This window comes from Phyllosticta citriasiana (assembly GCF_038021145.1).
Source record: "Phyllosticta citriasiana strain CBS 120426 chromosome Unknown IWZ02scaffold_5, whole genome shotgun sequence".
Classification (NCBI taxonomy): Eukaryota; Fungi; Ascomycota; class Dothideomycetes; order Botryosphaeriales; family Phyllostictaceae; genus Phyllosticta; species Phyllosticta citriasiana.
Window position 1 is genome coordinate 1,335,438 of NW_027117282.1, and position 18,890 is coordinate 1,354,327.

At 51.2% G+C, this 18,890-nt stretch overlaps 5 protein-coding genes across 5 annotated transcripts; 2 read left to right on the forward strand and 3 right to left on the reverse strand.

The window, feature by feature from the left end:
* Window positions 1–635: 635 nt before the first annotated feature.
* Window positions 636–3,051, reverse strand: IWZ02DRAFT_432252 (glycoside hydrolase family 31 protein; the record flags this gene model as incomplete). Its single annotated transcript, XM_066766205.1, has 3 exons — window positions 636–1,439; window positions 1,499–2,979; window positions 3,036–3,051. The coding sequence occupies 3 exons, from the start codon at window positions 3,049–3,051 to the stop codon at window positions 636–638; spliced, it is 2,301 nt and encodes a 766-aa protein (XP_066623884.1).
* A 1,028-nt stretch (window positions 3,052–4,079) lies between these two features.
* Window positions 4,080–10,139, reverse strand: IWZ02DRAFT_375667 (uncharacterized protein; the record flags this gene model as incomplete). Its single annotated transcript, XM_066764838.1, has 3 exons — window positions 4,080–4,142; window positions 4,202–9,638; window positions 9,697–10,139. 3 exons carry the CDS (start codon window positions 10,137–10,139, stop codon window positions 4,080–4,082), a joined length of 5,943 nt encoding a protein of 1,980 aa, XP_066623885.1.
* A 454-nt stretch (window positions 10,140–10,593) lies between these two features.
* Window positions 10,594–11,973, forward strand: IWZ02DRAFT_233790 (DNA replication complex GINS protein PSF3). Its single transcript, XM_066762980.1, has 5 exons — window positions 10,594–11,122; window positions 11,178–11,246; window positions 11,301–11,359; window positions 11,441–11,739; window positions 11,792–11,973. Exons 1-5 carry the CDS (start codon window positions 11,072–11,074, stop codon window positions 11,857–11,859), a joined length of 546 nt encoding a protein of 181 aa, XP_066623886.1. The 5' UTR covers window positions 10,594–11,071; the 3' UTR covers window positions 11,860–11,973.
* On the reverse strand, window positions 11,930–13,551 carry IWZ02DRAFT_233319 (Decaprenyl diphosphate synthase-like protein). The gene is made up of 3 exons (XM_066762979.1): window positions 13,066–13,551; window positions 12,751–13,010; window positions 11,930–12,700 (listed from the first exon to the last, which is right to left on the reverse strand). The coding sequence occupies exons 1-3, from the start codon at window positions 13,288–13,290 to the stop codon at window positions 12,088–12,090; spliced, it is 1,098 nt and encodes a 365-aa protein (XP_066623887.1). The 5' UTR covers window positions 13,291–13,551; the 3' UTR covers window positions 11,930–12,087.
* Window positions 13,552–13,923: 372 nt separating this feature from the next.
* Window positions 13,924–15,688, forward strand: IWZ02DRAFT_489702 (uncharacterized protein; the record flags this gene model as incomplete). Its single annotated transcript, XM_066769600.1, has 2 exons — window positions 13,924–14,064; window positions 14,264–15,688. 2 exons carry the CDS (start codon window positions 13,924–13,926, stop codon window positions 15,686–15,688), a joined length of 1,566 nt encoding a protein of 521 aa, XP_066623888.1.
* Between the last annotated feature and the right edge of the window lie 3,202 nt (window positions 15,689–18,890).

Below are 18,890 nucleotides of genomic sequence, written 5' to 3' on the forward strand. Positions count from 1 at the left end.
ATCGTTGCTGTCCCAGGTCCTTGAAAGCGGGCCTGTGGTTTCGACGTCGGATAAGTTGATTTGCAATCGTCTGGGTCGTTCGACGAGCGCTCTTCTGCTAGCAAACGATCTTTACAGGGCTCCATGTTATCAAGGTGGCAAGCATGCTACAGGTCAGCCTGTGCAAGTTATATATAGCCATTTTGCTCGCGCAGGTGTGGTACCTGTTTTAGCACCAAGTACAAACCTTGCGATGATCCAGTCAGTCCACCTTCAAGTATTCTGAATTCTCCTTGAGACTTGGAGAACCATTCAACATGACATCGGAGTGATTCTTCGAGGGTACTGTTCGATTAGAACAGGAGAAGAGTGCCGTTAGACTCGCGGAAGGATTGCGGGAGGATTGCAGGCAGTGTCTGGAGGTGCCCGTGGCGGTGGATTTTGGCCCCTGCCAAACCGGCGATCTGGGTCCAAAACTCGGCACGTGAAGTCAGTCCTGTTGTTTCTGACAGTGAGGGCAAAACGGCCGGAGATTCCCTTTTGAATCAATTCCAAGCGAATTAAGGTCTTTGAATGGGATCACACGAGTCTTTGATTTGGCAGCGCAAAGGAGGTGGTGCATTTTGCAGTTCCAGCAGTTTGCTTCCTCAGAAGAATCACGCAGGTCGGCGCTCATAGATACACCACTCACCATCACGACCAGTTTGAAGCCAGTCATCACTGACCTTGGTCCCCTTCTCGTCCACAAACTCCCTTCTGGGGCCTTGCTGAGCCTCAAAGGTTCTGACCTCCAGGCTGCTCCACCAGTCGTACTCGAAGCTATCGCCTTCGACATCTTCTTTACCTAAAGGCATAATAGTCCCTTCGCGCACGTAGAGAGGAAGCGTTGCAAAGTCATGCCTCTCCTCCATCCACTTGGGACCAGTCTCGACTTGGCCAGTCCACCAGTTAAGCCACTTGCCCCGCGGCAAGTAAAACTCGACGTCACCCTGTTCAGTAAAGACTGGCGCGACAAGCAGGCTATCACCAACAAAAAACTGACGATCAAGATACCACGCAGTAGGATCTTCAGGGAACTCGAGCGCAGTCGCCCTCAAGCTGAGCGGCCAACCCATCTTTCTGCTTTTTTCCGACTGCGCCATCAAGTACGGCATCAGGCGTCTCTTGAGCTTGACAAATTTGCTCACCACCGCAGTGCAGCTCTGCTCGGAGTCGGTCGACTCCGCGTTGGCTTCGTCAATCAGCCAGGGCACGCGGTACGAGTTGGAGCCGTGCAGCCGAGAGTGGCTGCAGAAGAGGCCAAAGGCGACCCAGCGCTTGTAGATCCAGGGCGGCGGGTTGCCTTCGAAGCCGCCAATGTCGCAGGACCAATATGTGAAGCCCGAGAGGCCGATTGAGAGGCCGCCGCGGATCGACTCGCCCATGGCGGCTGGCGTCGACTCGCAGTCACCGCCCCAGCACTGTGCGGCGTGATCAGCTCCGGGTTTGAGGGGGAGGACGAGAAGTAAATGCAGCTTACCAGAGGAAATCGCTGCGTCCCTGCTGTCGCAGCTCGCGCAAACAAGACAGCTTGGTCATCACCAAATCGTTCCTGCAACACCTCATACACTAGCTTGTTGTACCAAAAAGCGTAATAATTGTGCATCCGGCTCGGGTCGACGCTCTCATCCCACCACTTGACGTCAGTAGACGGAATCCTTTCGCCAAAGTCCGTCTTCAAAGAGTCGACACCAATGTCAAACAGCTTCCTCAAGCAATCGGCATACCAGGCACGGGCATCCGGGTTCGTAATGTCGACGAGTCCCATTCCCGTCTGCCAGAGATCCCACTGCCAGACGTCACCATTGAGCCTTTTCACTAGGTAGCCTTTCTCTGCAGCTTCCTGGAAGACTGGAGAAGCCTGGCCGAGGTACGGATTGATCCACGCGCACACCTTTGTCGCTAAGCCGCTCTCCTTGATCCGAGAAATTTGGCCCTTGGGGTCAGGGAAGTGCTCTGACGAAAAGACAAAGTCGCACCAATGGAAGGCGCGCATCCAAAAGCAGTCGAAGTGGAACACCTCGACCGGCGCTTTGCGCGCCTTCATGCCCTCCAGGAAGTGTGTCACGGTTGCCTCGTCGTAGTCGGTCGTAAAGGAGGTTGTCAACCATAAGCCGAAACTCCACGCAGGAAGCTTTCCAGCGCGTCCCGTTAGGATTGCGTACTTGGTCAACACCTCCTTGGGTCCGGAAGGGCCGTAGATGATGTACCATTTGAGGCGCTGGCCTTCAACAGACTTTTGGACACGGCTGCACCTCTCGCTTCCAATCTCGAGCGAGACGCGGTCCGGCGTGTCAATAAAGACACCGTAGCTGCGGGAGCTCAGGTAAAAGGGGATGTTTTTGTACGCTTGATCGCTAGAGGTGCCCCCGTCCTCGTTCCAGAGCTCGATGCTTTGCCCGACTTTGTTGAAGGCGCCAAAGCGCTCACCTAGGCCGTGGATCGACTCGCCAACGCCCAATTCGTGTTGCGTGAAAATGTAGTGCTCAATGTTGCGCATGTCCTCAACCTGCTTGGGGCTTGTAGTCGGAGGGCTATAAGCGAGACCAACACTACGATTGAGGAGCGCTGTCAACTCCTTCGCATCATCCGTGGCGTGGAAGCGGATGGAGAAGGCGTGCTGATCGGGTCCAACAGTCGCCGAGAGAGAACCAGAAGATAGTGTTGTTCCATTCTGGCCTTTAGAAACGGACGGCGACACTTCAGGTCGACCTTCAGGATACAGTTCGAAGTCGGGTCCGCGTCGTCGCGCTCCAGAGAAATGTGTTACCTCGATCGAGATGACGCCGTCGAATTGTGCCTCGAGGTCGATGCTGAGCGTGCCCAGGTTTAACGTGTCTCCGCGAGAAAAGACTTTTCTTGTCGGACAGAGCAGCTTCAGAGCATTATTCTCGTGGGGAGTGATTCCATAGACATCTTCGGCGTATTCGACGCGTTTGTCGGTGGCAGTCAGCCACATGCCTGTCACAGTTAGAAAGCGTGTCAAACATATAGAAACATCATGACAGCCTCCTTACCATCGCGAAACTTCATCTTGAAAACTTGTCTTCGCCACAATGGAAGCTTGAGGGACTCGGCGCCCGTTCCTCATCTCCCATATACCTTTGCTGCATGCTCCTTGCCGCAGGTCACAAACCTAGTGATGCAAACCCCACGCCACGGGGAATCTTCCACCAAGACGATCCTTTCAGCGACTCCCGTCTCCACCTTTGCGCATGCCAGGAAGAACCATCCGTATGGTTGAAGTCTGACACGCATTCGTGCTGCTCAGTCTAGTCATTTGACCCCACGTCGCTTGCTTCCTTTCGTTGATCCTAAAGCCGAATCCCCTGCACACTCGCGGTGAAAGCAGCGTCGATTTTTCCGGACACGGCGAGAGGCTGCCTGCCTGCAAGTCGGGCGTCGTGGTTCGCCACGGTCGACCTGGCGTGGTGGGGTGATGAGTGCAGCGAGCGGGGTAGAGATTCCTTTCGCCTGGGTAGAGAAGCTGTTGTGGGATAATACGCCGGGCTGTGCTTGATTCGTCCTGTTGGACAGGGTCAAATGTACGTCGCAACAACGAGGTCCGCAGTTTGGAGCTTCACTGTCACTTATCTGCTACACCTCAAGGCCCTCCTCCCAGAGCAACAACTTTCAATTGACTTGATCCACCTACGTAACCATACACAACCCGAAAATAGCGGTCGAGCCCAGGCAGTTCGGACAAGGAACGATAGAGCAACAGGACAAAAGAGGTCTATGCAAAAAGTTCAACACACCTATCCATCGCCGTCCATGCAATGCCCAACCATCCCACCAGTTCCGCACCGCCCTTGCCTGCCTGCCGTCCTGCCATAACTTTCCTCCGAATGAGAAATTAAGAATATTTTCCGTTGAAGCCGTCTCTGCAAATACCGCACCATCTCTTGTCTGCTGCTCGCGTCCTCTGTATTCACCAGAGTCAAGATTTCCCTGTTCCTCTTTCCTTTGTACCTCGATTCAATCCCTGTACCTAGAGTCTTCTATCGCAATCCATCTTGTCTAGTCTCGAAAAGAGTGCGCTCCAACGCTGGAGAAAGCTTTTACGCGAAATAGCTCTTCCAGAGCACGCCCTCCAAATCTTCAAGCTGCTCAGGCTCAAATGCCTACATGGAAACGTCAGTCATCCCTCAGAAATAACGGGAGCCAGCTAGAAATGACATACCTTGACATCAACGTGCCACGTGTCTTGCCGCGTCTTCTTGAAGTCTGCCAGAATCGATTTGACACTCTTGCCAACAGTCCCCGGATCTCCAGCCGCTCTGAGAGCCAACGTAGCCAGCACTTCAGGCAACCACGAAGGCGGCGGGCTGGTGTATGGGAAAGCCGAGATGAGCGCGCCGAGACCCAACACAGCCGCATGCCGAACCAGAATCAGCTTGTTTTGCTCCGGCGTCGGTGTGCCTGGGGCACGGCGCTTGGGCAGAGGGTTCTTGCGCAGCATGTCGGTGAAGCGCGTGCGCAAAGCCTCAACCTGCGTGTCGCGGAAGCCGACTGGAGAACAACGAATCATTCCGGACAGGGTGCTTTGAGCGCCGAGACGCACTTCAAGCTGCTGGTCACCAAGCATGGTGGAGACGCAGTCAAAAAGAGCTTGTTGCTGGTCCTCGGTCATAAGGAATAGGCGGCGGAAGTAGATGACTTGAATGTTGATCAGGATACGAAGACGTTGGTGCCATGAGGTAGCGTTGAGACCAATACGAATCATTGCGTTGATGAAGTCGGCATCTTCGCCAGCACGGTGTGGGACGTTTGGCAGGTGCCTGAAAACGTGGTAGGCAAGGGATTGCAGCTCAGGGTCTTCCTTGACGTCCATCATGTGGAGAAGTTGCTCCATGAACGTGTTTGGGAAGAACTCGACGAGCTGGGTGCATTCAAAGGAAGCAAGAGTGGAGTCGAGCCAGAGCAGCACCGTCTTGCCGGCCTGAGTGTACGAGGTTGGCTGCTGCTCGCCTGCAGGGCGTTCTTTGCGCCACTTCTCTAGCCGCTCAAAAACACCTACGACGGCTTTTCGGTAATCTTCACTTGGCTGGTAAGGTCTGACTCCAATGGAAGAAGCGCCCTTCTGATCTTCCACAAACTTTTTAACGTTGGAATAGGACTCGTGATAGCGGGTTCTGTAGATGCTGGCAATAGTTTGCCCGATAGCCTCTCGCACAGCCTTGTACGGGTGGTCGACATGCTCGAGGAAGTTCTCAAGAATGGGCTTTTCTAGCTGAAAGTGCCAGCCACAGTCAATGACAGCCTGCTGCAGCAAATTGATCTTGGAGCTCTCCTTGAAAGCTTGGCTGGAGGACATGTCAAGCCTGAATGCCGCCAGCGAGTCAATCAGAGGCCAATTCCTTCTTGGATCTTTGCCTTGGAGGGCGATGTGCAGGAAAGTGGTCCAATAAGACGAGTTTTCCGGGGTTAGGCCATCCATGAAGATGTCGCGGACGCGTGGGAACGCAAACTCCCAGACCAATTCTCGAGTCTCCTTGGGGAGATCGGGTGCGCACGAAAGCAGCGCTCCCATGATCTCCGCCGTCGCTCTGTGCTGGTGCTTGTCGCTTCCATCACCATAGACGGACAAGGTGAGCTCTTTGATGTCTTCGAAGGTGGTCTTCGTCAGGCCAGCAAAAACCAAATCGAAGCAGTGCGTGAGAATCATCGCACTCGTCATGCGGAAGCGGTCTTGACCAGAGTCTCTGGGCTCTTGCTTGAGATAACCGAAGTAGGTCGAGAACCACTCGCGGTTCAGAATGTCGCCAATCTGCGTGCGCACCTTGGCCTCGACCTCATCATAGTCCAAGCCTTTGGTGTCCGTCAGAAAGGCAGGCATAGTCTTGTTCCACACCAGCCATCCAGGATAGTCAAAATCGACATAATACTTGGCTTCAGGCTTCCCGAAGCTCTCAAGATATTCATCGGTCCAATCTGGATCGTCGGCTCGAGTAAGCACCTGGATCTTTTCAGGAATGCTCTCCTCCCCGAGAATGTACTTCTCGAAGCTATGATGGGCCAGGCTTCGTGTTTGGATAAGCTGGAAGAACCCGAGCAAGGCACTCTGGTAGAGACTGCGCAGGGTTGGGTGGGGGTCGATTGTTCCGTTGGCTGCGAGATCAATCATGGCTTCGGAAGCAATGTTGTCGAAACGCATTCCGAGGTGAATGACAACGGTGGCGGTCCGGATTGCCTTCTTCCAGTGTGCCTGGCGGGTTGATTCGACAAGCTGGGCGGACAATTCGGCCTTTCTTGCTTCAACCTTGGCCCGCTTCGTCTGGACAGAGCTCTCCTTCTTTGAGATCTTCGACTTGCATTCTTCAATCTCTTTCTTGTCCATGTACTCCATCACAGCGTCGACAATCCCATGGTCAAGGATAACAAGACGCTCGACAGGTTTGCCCATGTCCATAATCTGGAAAGTTGCATTTGAGACAAGTTTTTGAACCGAAGGCTTGTCGGCGTCGGTGACTTGGATAAAGGTTTTGATCAGCTGAGGAGTGAACTTCCAGTTCCTGGAAATTGTCTTGGCCAAGCTGCCGAAGAGCAAGGAGAACATGGCGCCCTTAATGCGAGGAAAGTCACTGGTCTTGACAGCTTTCTCGAAAGCTTCAAGCAGAGGAGGAATGACCAGAGGCCTGGAGCCAATGATACATTTCACTGCTGATTCATTCGCCGTCTGAGCTGTGCGGCGAATTTCGGTATAAATGGACACGCTCGACTGAGATAGGTCTAGCAATAGCTGTTCCTCCAACTCGGTGCGTTCTCTTGGGGCAGCATTGTGACGCAGCCGTTGAAGATGGTAGACATATGCTCGTCTTACCAACATCGGCCTTGGGTACTCTTTGCGCAGGCCACTGACCTTGAAAGGATGGATATCCGCAGCCAGAAGACGCGTCACTCTGTCCAAGACGTGTGCAGATCTTTCGATGCCGACATCAATAAACCAGGACCGGTAGGCATTGTACAGCGCGTTGAAGCAGGGCACATCGTCTTCTTGCTTCTCAACAAGGAATTGATGAATGCGGTGCAGGGTCATGCCGACTTCTTGGCGAAGATCGTGGAGCAGGCAGTACTGGGGATTGCTGAAGTCTTTCCTAAACGGATAGCCGACATCGTATTGGAATGTCGGTCTAGACTCGTCGTCCTCGCTCTCGCCCAAGTCTGCGTCCTCATCGGCATCATCCATGCTGTCGTCATCGTCATCTTTGGTCTGCTTGCCTCCAGTGTGCTCGTGATGTTTGGAATCGAACAGCACGGATATGCCAGAAATAATAAGACGAAGCAGCACCAAGTTGCGTGAAACTTCGTCCGACCACTCCTTGCCTGTTCCATCTCGTTTCACAGGAGGACTGTCGCTGGTCAAGGCCTGGAGCGATCCCATGGCGCTCTTTGCTTGCGACTCAAAAAGCTCGATGGCAAAGGTAATGCATTCTGCGTCCGGCACATGCCACTTCACCGAGATGTCCTTTGCATTCGGAAGCTGCCCCCAGTCTTGTGTTGTCAAACCCTTAGACACATGCTCCGGCTGGTAGATGGAGTAGTCGACTGTGTAGATGCAAGTCAGGTTCAGGAGAAGGTGGTGGATAAAGTTTGACACGTGTACCGTGGGTATTCCGCGGCAATGGTCTTGCATGTACTTTGCAATGTCGAACAGGTCTTGCTTGTACTCCAGGACTGCATCACCGACATGTACAACGCACATGCTCAACAGACTGATGTTCCAGACCAGAGCTCTGTCTTTGGGCAGGACTTCAGAGCCTGTCGTTCTTGATGAACCAGCACCGTTCTCCCCAATCTCGGTACGGATTCCGTTGAGGAGATCTGGCAAAAGGCGCCTAAGTGTCTTTTGGGGATTAATCTTGACCAATCCATTACAGATGAAGGCCATAGCGTCCCGGGCTTGGTGAATGACATGGTTGGTGACGAAGTTTGCAATTTTGTCAAGCGCAATGTCGAAAAGCTCGGGAGACAAAGAGGCAAGGAGAGGCGTAAACGCAGCAGGAAGGGTGTTCACCACGTTCTCCTCAGGCGAGCCGCTTCTGACCCGCGAGGCATCTGGTAGATTTTCCAAGAGCGTGAACACGCGTCCCAAAAATGTGATGACGAACTCGGCAAATCCAGTGGTCGACGACCTGAGGATTGCCTGCTCTTCTTCGTCTGAAAGCTCACGCTCATAATCAAACTCCACACCAGCGCCTTCTCGTTCAAGACGATCTACTTGTGCGGCGATCCACTGCAAGGCTAGGTCCGGGCTACTCTCGGTTTGGGGCAGTGGCGTGCTCAAGCCAGAACCAGGTTTGTCGATACCATTCTCCATGGCCGTGTCGGGGTTTGCGGCCGCATCTGGATCCGGCTTTGGGTTTTCCTTTGACAGGTCGTGGAAAGGAATGATGTAGGAAACAGACTGAATATAGCTGAGAGTGTGCAAAGTCTTTTCGAGGTCGTTGGCGTCTATTCCGGGCAGTGCGAGTCCGAGCAGAGTTGTAATGTGGCAGCGGTATCCCTTGGTCCTTGCCATTGTCTTGGAAAGCATGTGGAGCGCTCTGATCGAGGAAATAGTACGGTGAACCTCCACCAGTCCCTGCATTGCCGGGTAGATTCGCTGAAGAGCTCCAGGAAGAATGAGGTCAGGCTCTAGATACGCCAGACATTGGAGAGTGGACAAGGAGAAGTTGATGGCGGTTCCGCTCTTGGCGAAAATGCCCATGAAGATGACGTCCCTCAGGCAGAGGACAAACCTCCGCTTGATTGCATCGTTGAGACGCCTGTCCTCCGGAACCTCCATCTCTCCGCTCCTCTCCCGGTTCCAGCGCATGACGAAGAAATCCGCCAAGTAATACACAAGCTGGGACAACGTCCTCGTCCAGTTTCCTGAGTTCGACGGGTGGTAAAAGGTTTCCACGGCCTGAATCAAGCCCTCCAAGCGGGCTAGGATTGAGTCAGGCTTGCCCAAGGATGCTGGGGACAGAGACATGACAATCCAGCGAGCGACATGATGAGCTATTGGGTGCTTTCGTTGATCACGATCCAATAGAATCGCCAGGCCTGCGCCTACATCGACGCTCGAGCTGTATGGAGAGGTGGACTGGCCCACGGGAATTTCAAGAAGCCTGAGTACAGCAGAAAAAATAAGCTGCGATTGCTCTTGCGTGAAAAGTCCATACTCGGAAAAGGGAATAGAGGCTGAGGGCAGGGAATCGCGGGCAAGGCGAGAGCAAATGTCGAGGAAGTTGACGTCGAACAATTTGGACCGGTTTACCAGGGACCACAAGTGGAAGAAGGTCGGGAGGTAGTGTTGTGGTTGCAGGTCAGGACGGTCTGCCGGAGCCGGGGTTGTAGGCAACATCAAGTTCAGCAGTCCCACTACAACGAATGCGCCTTCGGAGAATGATGTGCTGAAAAAGGGCAGAAATTCCTCCAACATGGCCGGTATTTCCTCCGGGTCAAAGTATAACTGCGCAAACGTGCACAACTTTGTCACTGTGCGGATGGACCTTCTAATATTTGTCGTCATGGTCGTCACGGACTCGGAGGGCAATACGTTTGACTTGAGCTCTTTGTACAGTGGTCTCCAGTCGAGGATCAGGTCTTTGCCAGGGCGAAGATAGTGCTTGCGCCTGTTCATCGAATGTTAGCAACGCTGCCGTACCGAAGGCCGCGCCGTGTGAGACTTACTTGGTCAAGACCATGAACATGCTGGCAAATCTTTCCGCAACGACAACATCGAGTCCCGGAGCCAAAGCAAGTTCATAGTAAAGCTTGATGAGCTTGACGCGCATCGGACGCGGCAGGTCGAACTTGAGTGACAGCCACCCTCGAATTTCTCTGGTCCAGTGGACCGCTCCGGGAGCAAAGTCGCCAGCCGATACCGCCACATAGAGGTGCTTGATGCAGGTATTGAGGTTCTCTAATCGTTCGGCATCGGTCTCGGTCTCGTACGGGAGGTACTTTGTGTACGGAAAGGTTCGAGGACGACAGCGGCTCAGTTTCTCCTTGCCGTTGGCATCTCCATTGCTGTCTTCCCAGTCGCCACCGGGCGAGGTTGCGCGGGACATGTCGGCACCATTGATGCCCTCGGCAGCGCCAACAAGCTGTGATATCCGCTCGAAGCCCGCCATGATGGCGACTCCAGGTGCAGGCGTGCGGAAGGTGTCGCGTGGGGGCTCGGATCGAGGAGCTCTGGAGCAGCGGATGGCCAAGGCGAGCAACAGGAGCTGTCGTCGTGTTTATAGTCCACGAGCCGGGGGGGTACAGAGTGCGGTGTCGAACAGGCCTTGTATAACGTGGTTCCGCGGTAGTTCGTGGCGATGAAGCTCTGGGGAGGTACGAGGCCGGGACACGGGAAAGCCAAACGGGCGGCGGGACGTCTAGGATAGTTGGGGCCCGTTGGAAGGCGTCCGGTCGGCTGGTTGGTCCAAGAGGGCGGCGAGGGACGGGAGTGCAATGCTGACTTGGAGAGGAGGATGAAGGACAAGCAGGTCAGAGGATGTTTGGTGGCATGGGATGGAGGCACAGGCAGAGAAGCTATGACGGATGGAACAAGCTCGGCGTGTCGGGGTCCATCAAGCGGCAACGACGTCAAGAAGAAGACGGCGGGGACAACCAATCAACTCGGCCGCGTTATCGTCTGTCGAGGCCTCATAACAACAACCACATCGATACACGCACGCTTTTATTCCCCCGTCGAGTCGAGTCATCTACAGTACACGTCCCGCCTGCAGGCAGTCACTACTACGCAATCACCCACCCACCCACCTGTCAGGAAGCGCCGCAGTGGTAAGCCAGCCAGGCAGCTCTGTCACGCGTCATCTCGGCTGCCCGTCAGCTTTCCGTTGGCTGTTCTTTGAAATACCATCCATTGCCGCCCATCAACAAGGGAGCTTGTTGCGCTGGCCTGGCCTGGCCTGGCCTGACCGTTTGCATCTGGCGGCGCGTCGCGTGCTCGCGAATTTCCTTTTTCGTCACCGGCCGGACAAGTCCTGAGGCAAACCACCCACTACAACTCGTCTGCACCACTACCATCTTCTCGAACCTTCCAAAAAGAGAAACAATGGCCTCAAATTCGTACTACGACATTGATGCCATTCTGACCGACGCCCAAGTACGCCACGGCCTGAGCCAGAGTGCCGTCAGAAGGCTGATAATGTCTTTCTCAGAAAGTGCCGTGTACGTTTGAGCTCACCGTTCCGGGGCTAGGTTATCTCGATGGTAACGCGGGGCAAGATGTGAGAGTCAAGTACCAGATGTTTGGCTTGTGAAATGCTGACGGAGCGCTGCAGATGAACCAGGGCACCAAGGTCGAGCTGCCTCTGTGGCTAGGAGAGATGTTGGCTGTGAGGTAGGATTGCAATCTTTGACTTGTGCAAGCATGCTCTCGAATTGAACATGGATAGCCCCTCCTAACTGCCGAAATTCTCAGCTCTCCGGCAGCAGGCACCAGCATGGCCACGCTCGATCTGCCTGCCGCTCTCTCGGCCCGCGTTGTGAACGCGCTCAAGGCCGATCCACGAACTGTCGACCTCCGCGCACTGGCACCACATTTCTTCACTTTGGGGGCCCGAATGCTTGAACTGTTTGAGGAAGAGGAGCTGGGCGAGATTCTGTCTGAGAGCTTCAAGGCGCGAGCCAAGGTAATCGCTGATCAGGCACACAACCCACGCGGCGCGCTGGGAGAAGGTGCCGACTTTTTGCGGGGCTTGGACGAGAGCGAGCGGCAATGTAAGCTGGGATTCGAACACGTCGATGAATGATGACTAACGCGTGGTGGCAGTATTCCGAGCAGCACATGACAGCGCCAAAGCAGTCCGCTTGTGGATGGCGGAGAACAAGACAAAATAAAAATGATTGCTTCCTTTGCACTAAAAGGCTGGCCATGTGTCTTCTAGGACAACTCTGTTCTAATCTTGAGCACAGGCTTGAACATGGAATCTTTCTCGCACTGTCTATCCTTCTGCGGCCATTCACCAAAACTCCACGTGCTTTGAGAGACTGAGTCAGTTCCATGATATCTTCACAAACGAAAAATGACTATGGGTATCAACGCGTGGGACTGGCCAGGACGACATTCTAAGCGAACTTCAACCTGTTCCGCCCCCTCTCCTCTTCGAGCGTCTTCTTTTTCCGCCACTGCCACTCGAACAACACGGGCAAAAATTGCCAAAGATCAAACTCGGGCCACAAGCAATCCAGGAATACGATTTCGGTTTCCTCGTGGCACTGCCACAGCATGAAATCACTCAGTCTCTCCACACCAGAAGTTCGTACAAGCAAATCCAAAGGGGGGTTGCCGGCCGTGAACATGTGCTCCGTCAACGTCCTCTCAGTTATCGACTCTGGGTCTGGATAGTTTTCATGTGCCTTCTCCGCGTCTTTTGATCCGTCAATGGAGATGAGAGTGTTGGAGTTTGTGGAAGCGGCATCGGAAGCGGGTGCGTCGGGCTTGCCCGTGTCTGGGTGAGGCGCTGGTGATACGTCCTTGGACGAGTTGTTGGATTCCGAAGACTCCTCTTCCGTGACTGTGGCCAAATTGCGAGCCTTTATGTTTCGCGTGATGTGATTTTCGGAAAATGGGCGGCGCATGGGAGGTGGTATAGGTTTGCTGTAGTCGACAACAGTGTCACGGATGGCTGCTGTGATTTCGTCGCGGGATGTGTACGGGAAGCAGACGTTGAGAATGGCGCTGGAAGACGTCAGTGATTGCAAAGAGAAAAGATGATGAAAAAGCCTGACCGCTTGTTCGCCTTGGTCATACTCGCAGCTCTGTCCATGGCCTCAATGACGTCCGGCTTAACCAGGTTCCGATTTCCCAAGACGCGAACGCTTGCGCCATATCTGTCCAATAGCTCTCCGTGCTGAGCCAGCTGGGACAGCTTGATCTTGGCCATGTCCATCAAAGCGTCGACCTCGTACTTGGAGCGTTTGAAGTTTTCGATGCTAAAGGCGTAGATGGTGACGACCTTGACACCCGACTTGTAGCAAACTTCTAGAATCTGCCGGTGACAGCCGTCAGCAACATGCCACGGGTAGCAGGAGATGCAAACATACCCGTGCCAGAGCTTCAAACCCAAGATTGTGACCTTCAACGGTTTCTATGTGGTGGCTCCGCGCGTACCTGCGGTTGCCGTCCATGACAAATGCGACGTGTTGTGGTATAGAGCCCTGGCGCAGGGCGCCAATGAGCAGCTCGCGGAGTTGTTGAACGGTCCATTGGATCGGAGGCGACATGAGGAGCCATTTTCGGAATTGTGAGAGGTGGAGAGAGGAGGACATGGTTGCAGATGCGAAGAATCGAGAATCTGGGGAAAGCGGTTTGGAGCAGTCCAGGAAGGGCGAAGACGGTAGGAAAAGGGCCGCAGAGAAATTACGTAGGAAGAAAGGCAGCAGCAAAAGGAAAGGTTACAGCGTCAAAACCTGCACGGAGGACATGTGTATGGTATGTATAGACGTAGGTGTACGTCAAGGCCAGAGGCTCCCGACCCGTCAGTCGTTGGGGACGCGTGCCCTTGCCTATTGGCCGGCTGGCTGTGGTTGAAGCACTAGGTAGCGAGGCAACTCGTGGCCAAAGCGCCCACGCTCACTTTTCTCCCTCCCTTGACTTCCCTCGACCTTGGACTCCGACACTCGACCTGACCTCACGCTCTCCCAGCACGAGATCCTTCCACCTTCTCCTAGCTCCTGCTCTGCTGACTCTTGGAGCAAACCCCCCCAGAGCGGGATTGCTGCCCCAATGTGAGCCACACGAGCGCGGTGCTGACCCTGCGCCAACGTCGACCGCAGTCCGACATCGCCCCCCTTGACTCTCGAGTTCCGACGGCTTACAAAGCCACTCTCTACCATCCACACGTCCGTCCAGGCATCAGGATAAAGGCTCTGTGCCGCGCGCCAAGCACCATATGCTCCGCCATGTCCATCAACGGGGATCATGCTGTCCGCCAGCTCGTTGACCAGCTCGCCGTCGGCTTCGACTCTCTGTCATCCGAGTATCGCATCCTGTACGACCAGCATCGCGAGTTGGAGAACAAGCTTGCCTGGGCACAGCAGCAGGTCAGTAGCCATACCCGCTCTTTCCTCCCTCTCTCCACACCGTCACCCATCAACATGATGAGAGAACTTAGCTCTAGACCTGCAGCTGCTCAGCAGCGCTGACGACCTTTTCTTCACTTTCTGATCAACGTCATCATCAACTCACCTGCCCTCCATCGTCATGTGCACAGAGCACCCTTTGACTGACGTCACGTCACAGTACCTTGACCTTTTGCGCCGTTTTACACCAGAAGTCGCACAGCAGGACCACAAAGTCTTTGTCCAAAGCCTGGACGAAGTCGAAAGGCACGGCCAGGATGGGCCTCCCGACTGGCTCGACGCTCTTTCCCAAAGCCACGACGGTGACCGAAGGACTGGTGCATACTTGATTAGACAAGGCGAGCGTGCGCGCGAACAGCTCAAGTACTCCAAGCCTTTGAAGAGCCCCGCGCTGAAAGACGCCGATGGTGTCAAAATATGGAACGGGACTTCGAGGGAGGATCGCGCTTCTGAAAGACTATCAAAGCTCGAAAGCCTTCGACAGGCTGCATCTGCTGCAGGTCTGGAAAGGGACTTTACCACGCCGGGCACACCCGGAAAGCTCTCGTGTCCGTTTGGCACTGGCAGCTATCGGGGCCGGTCCGTGAGTGGGCGAGCAAGCGTGACTCCCAGTCGCTCTCATTCTAGAACGCTGCCCCATGCCATGCGATCCAAACGGTCCTCCTTCAACGACCCTATCCGGGCCGAGATGTGCGGACTCGACACACGCTCCCCTGAGCCGTCAGTGTCGGGCTCTGCAGGTGTTTGCCCAATACGCTTCATGGACGACCACTCGCCGGAAGAGATTGCCAAATACTTTGAGAACCACAAGCACGAGCTGCCTCGCAGCCACGAGGTATGCATCAAGAGATTCCAGAGCAACGCCGATAGCATACGACAGCTTGACGCCAAGTACGGCAATCTGGTCCACATGATACAAGGCCTTGGCGAGAAGCATCAGCCCATGTTGAAGGAGGAACCCAATGATGTGGCGGTTGAAGAGACAGACTCAAGCGGAAGAGTGGCCAGCTGGGCCAAGGGGATCAGTAACTGCGCTGAACCCGGCGACGACTCCTTGCCAGATCCGGAAGTACCTCTACCCGAGGAAGAAGAGCGAAAGCCGCACTTTGACCGTCCTCTGAAAGACGTTCGTGTTGGCGAGTCGCCCAGTCGCCCGTGGGGCATCTCGGTGCCTGCGGCTTACAACAAAGCTCCTAGTGTTCTTTCGGATACAGCTGCCACAGCGTCACCCGTCAAGGAAAACCCGAGCAACCTTCCTCAATCTGCTCCTGAGAAGTCAGGAAAGTGCCCGTTCGACCACACCAAGTTGAATGGAGGCATGCCTTTCCCCCCACGTCCCCAGTCCAATGTCGAGCCCGAGGCGGAACAAAACACGCTGAAGCCAGACACGGCTCCTCCCCCACAGGCTCAGCCAAGCACTATCCCAGGGCCGAACATTGTCCAACCTCAGATCGACAAGCAGAACGGTCAAAATGGCGTGCACATGGTCTTCACTGGGCCCGTATTTATTGGATATCCCGTTGAGCAGGCCATCGAGCTGCTGAAGCAGACGGGCTTTGCGGGTAGTACGAGAGCAGGCCTTTGAGAATTTCACTCTTTTGCTGCTTGTTGCGTGTATACCCCTGTGAAAGTCTGGGAGGAATCAAGTCGTATTTCCACTAGCGCTATTTCGATGGCGTGCGAGAATGGATTTGTGAACTGTAGCCCTTGGCTGTGTAGTCATTCGTGCCTTCATCCTTGGTGTAAATGTAAGAGTTTGAAGTCCTCCACCTTTCCTAATCAGCGCAGTCCAAAAAGGAGTAGTCGTTCATCACAACATCTGCACGCAGGGAGCTGCCATTCACCACCTGAGCGTGACACCCCGTGCCCTCATTTATCCACTCATTCACGCATCCACCTACGTATGTACTTAAAACCGCACGCACCTTAAGTAAGTAAAAGTAACCGTGCACCCACCCACGACCACATACACCACCAAAAAGAGGTGGTGAAAAAGGCAAAAAACGTACAACAGGCGGGATTCGCTGCTGGTCACCCACGCAACTACTAATCACCCGCAACGTAGCTTGTCTATGGAAGAGCGGACGGGGTTCCGAATTCTCTACGTGCTATGGTCGTACGTAACGGTTGTTCCTACTTTTCTAACTATATACATAAAGCTTATTTGAGCTCTATGGTGGTTTAATTAATTATTTTACGTCTTACTAGAGCTATAGGCTATCTAAGACGGAGCTATCTATAGGGGATACCGTGTACGTTTATAAGGTAAGTAGGAATACTAGGCTAAAGAATCTCGTATAATAAAGTATAATTCTTAGTATAATATTAGTATAGGGTTATTATAGATAGATAGTTTATCTAGGCTCTTTTTAGGTAAGGGGGGGGCTAAGAACTAGCCTTCCTACCGTTATCTAAGTAGATAGGTAGCATGTAGTAAGAGTAATAAAAGGAAGGGGGACGGGAAGAAGGTATATATAGAAAAGTAAATATAGTATAGGGTAGTAGGTAAGGTAGATTATATATATACTCTACTATAGCGTTCTAGTACTATTCCTAATAGTACTATTTTTAGGTTAGCGTTATATAATACCTTTCTTAGTACCTATAAAGGTAAAAAAAGCGGGTAAGGTTTTTAACTAGTAGTATATATCTTTTAGCCGGCTAGTATAGTTAGCTAATACTTATTATAGAAAATAAATAACGCTAAAGAACCTAGGTTTAATCTATACTAATATTACTTATAATTTAATCTAGCCCTATTACTACTATTAGATAACCGTATATTAATATTATTACTAATAATAGAGCTCTATATGCTGCCCTAGCCTAGGTATACTATATAGATAAATAGTATTAAGCTCTTACCTTACTACTAAATAGTTATCTACTTATTATTAGGAGTAGGAGGGTTTAGCTAGAGTAGTTATAGAGTAGTTATCTAAGCTATGTTAACGCCTTCCTAATCTAGAGGGCTAGGGTCTTAGTAGAGACTCTATATAAGGTAGAGAAGGAGTATAAGCCTAGAGGGTATTAGTTAGATTATAGATAAAGGGGTCCTTTCCTAGATTATCTTTAGTTAGAGGGGTTCTAGGGTAGTACCTACGGGAACTATAAGTAGAGGGATTATAGAGCTTATTATTTACTCTACTAGTAGAGCTTAGAATAGATTCTCTCTTCTTCTTTTTACTCTTCTTTTCCCTTAGTCTACTATTTATATATGCTATACCCTAGTAGAAACCTTCATCTAACGTATAAATTTAAGTATAAATTATTAACCGACTTCTCCTTAGAATAGCTCTCTATAGGGTATAGAGGCTATTTTCCTACTATTATTATCGTATACCTTAAGCACTTCCTATATAGCTTCTCTCCTAGTAGAGCTATAGAGTAGGTAGTTACTAATAAGATGTTATAGTATTTATTAGGCGGTATTATTATAGCTATAATTATCCTAGTCTATCTTACTAAACCGTAATAGGTAGGCTCTAAAGTAGCTATAGTTTAGTTTTAGTTAGAAGTAGGCTAATACTTCTAGTTATCTATACTTAGGGAGTTAGATAGACATCCTTAGTATAGATAGGAAGTTACGTATATATAACCCCTAGGATAGTATTATCTATGCTTCCTAGTATTATATAGTATATACTATCTATTCTATTATAGTTCTTTATTATACGCGCATCCTAAGTAGGGTAGTACTTAAGTTATTATTCTCTAGGGGTAACCTAGTAGCCTCCTTTATAAGGGTATCTACTTATAGGTTTCCTCTAATCCCTATATAGCCTAGGGCCTATAAGAAGGTAAGACTACCTTACCTAGCTATAATTAAGTAGCCTATATCTATAGCTTAAAGTTATAGTCCTTAACCTAGTAGGTTAGACGGGGTCTAGAGGCGGTATAGTATAGCTTAGTTATCTATATATACTATAATCTATCATCCTAGCTATTTCTAGGTAGCTAGCTCTATATCCCTTATAAGTACTTCTAGTTCTCTATTATATACGAGCTAGTATAGTCTAGTATTTACTCTATAGCTTACTACTACTCTTATACTATCTTATTAGGTATCGTACGCTATAATTCCTATACCTACTCTATTCCCTTTTAGGATAGATAAAGCGTTAGAGTATAGGATAACTACTTAAGTTATATATCCTATACGTCTAATATGTACTTAGGCTTCTTATTCCTTTTAGAGGTAGCTAATCTTAACTTTATACGGCGTAGTCTTTTTCTATAGGGGAAAAAAACTATGCTTAATTAGGTTTTTAGTACCTATTACTAGGTCTAAAATTATATTCTAGATATATTTAAGTTATATCTAGCGTCCTAGTATGCTCTCTAGTTTAAACTTATTAATAATCGTATATACTAGGTGTTAGTAGCTAAGTTTAAAGAGTCTTATAGTATACGCTTAAATTAACATATTACGCCTAAGGTAGGGGGGGGAGAAGGCCTACTTTAATTTCTATAGGAGTAATTAGGGAGGTGTAAAAGGCTCCTAGGATTTAATATAGTCTACTATTTTAAAGTATTCGTCTAAGTATCTTAGAGCTACTAACTTACTAGAAAACTAGGGACCTATAATCTACTATACTTTATATATAAGTAAGGTATAGTTATTAGATAGTAGTAGGGGATAGTCTATATTATATATTAGCTAGCTACATAAGTCTTCTAAGTAATTACTTTACTTAGGCATTCTAAATTATTATATACTACTAGAATAATAGGTATATATTAAACTATATCCTAAGCTATTAGATAAGCTACTTTAGCTATACTAT

Bases quoted from the DNA above. Each gene is read 5' to 3' on its own strand.
- IWZ02DRAFT_233790 (XM_066762980.1), top strand. From the start codon at position 11,072: ATGGCCTCAAATTCGTACTACGACATTGATGCCATTCTGACCGACGCC. The intron at 11,247-11,300 runs GTGAGAGTCAAG...GGAGCGCTGCAG, and splicing joins ATGGTAACGCGGGGCAAGAT to ATGAACCAGGGCACCAAGGT. The intron at 11,360-11,440 runs GTAGGATTGCAA...CGAAATTCTCAG, and splicing joins GGAGAGATGTTGGCTGTGAG to CTCTCCGGCAGCAGGCACCA.
- IWZ02DRAFT_233319 (XM_066762979.1), bottom strand. From the start codon at position 13,290: ATGTCCTCCTCTCTCCACCTCTCACAATTCCGAAAATGGCTCCTCATG. The intron at 13,011-13,065 runs GTATGTTTGCAT...TGTCACCGGCAG, and splicing joins GGTTTGAAGCTCTGGCACGG to ATTCTAGAAGTTTGCTACAA. The intron at 12,701-12,750 runs GTCAGGCTTTTT...GACGTCTTCCAG, and splicing joins ATGACCAAGGCGAACAAGCG to CGCCATTCTCAACGTCTGCT.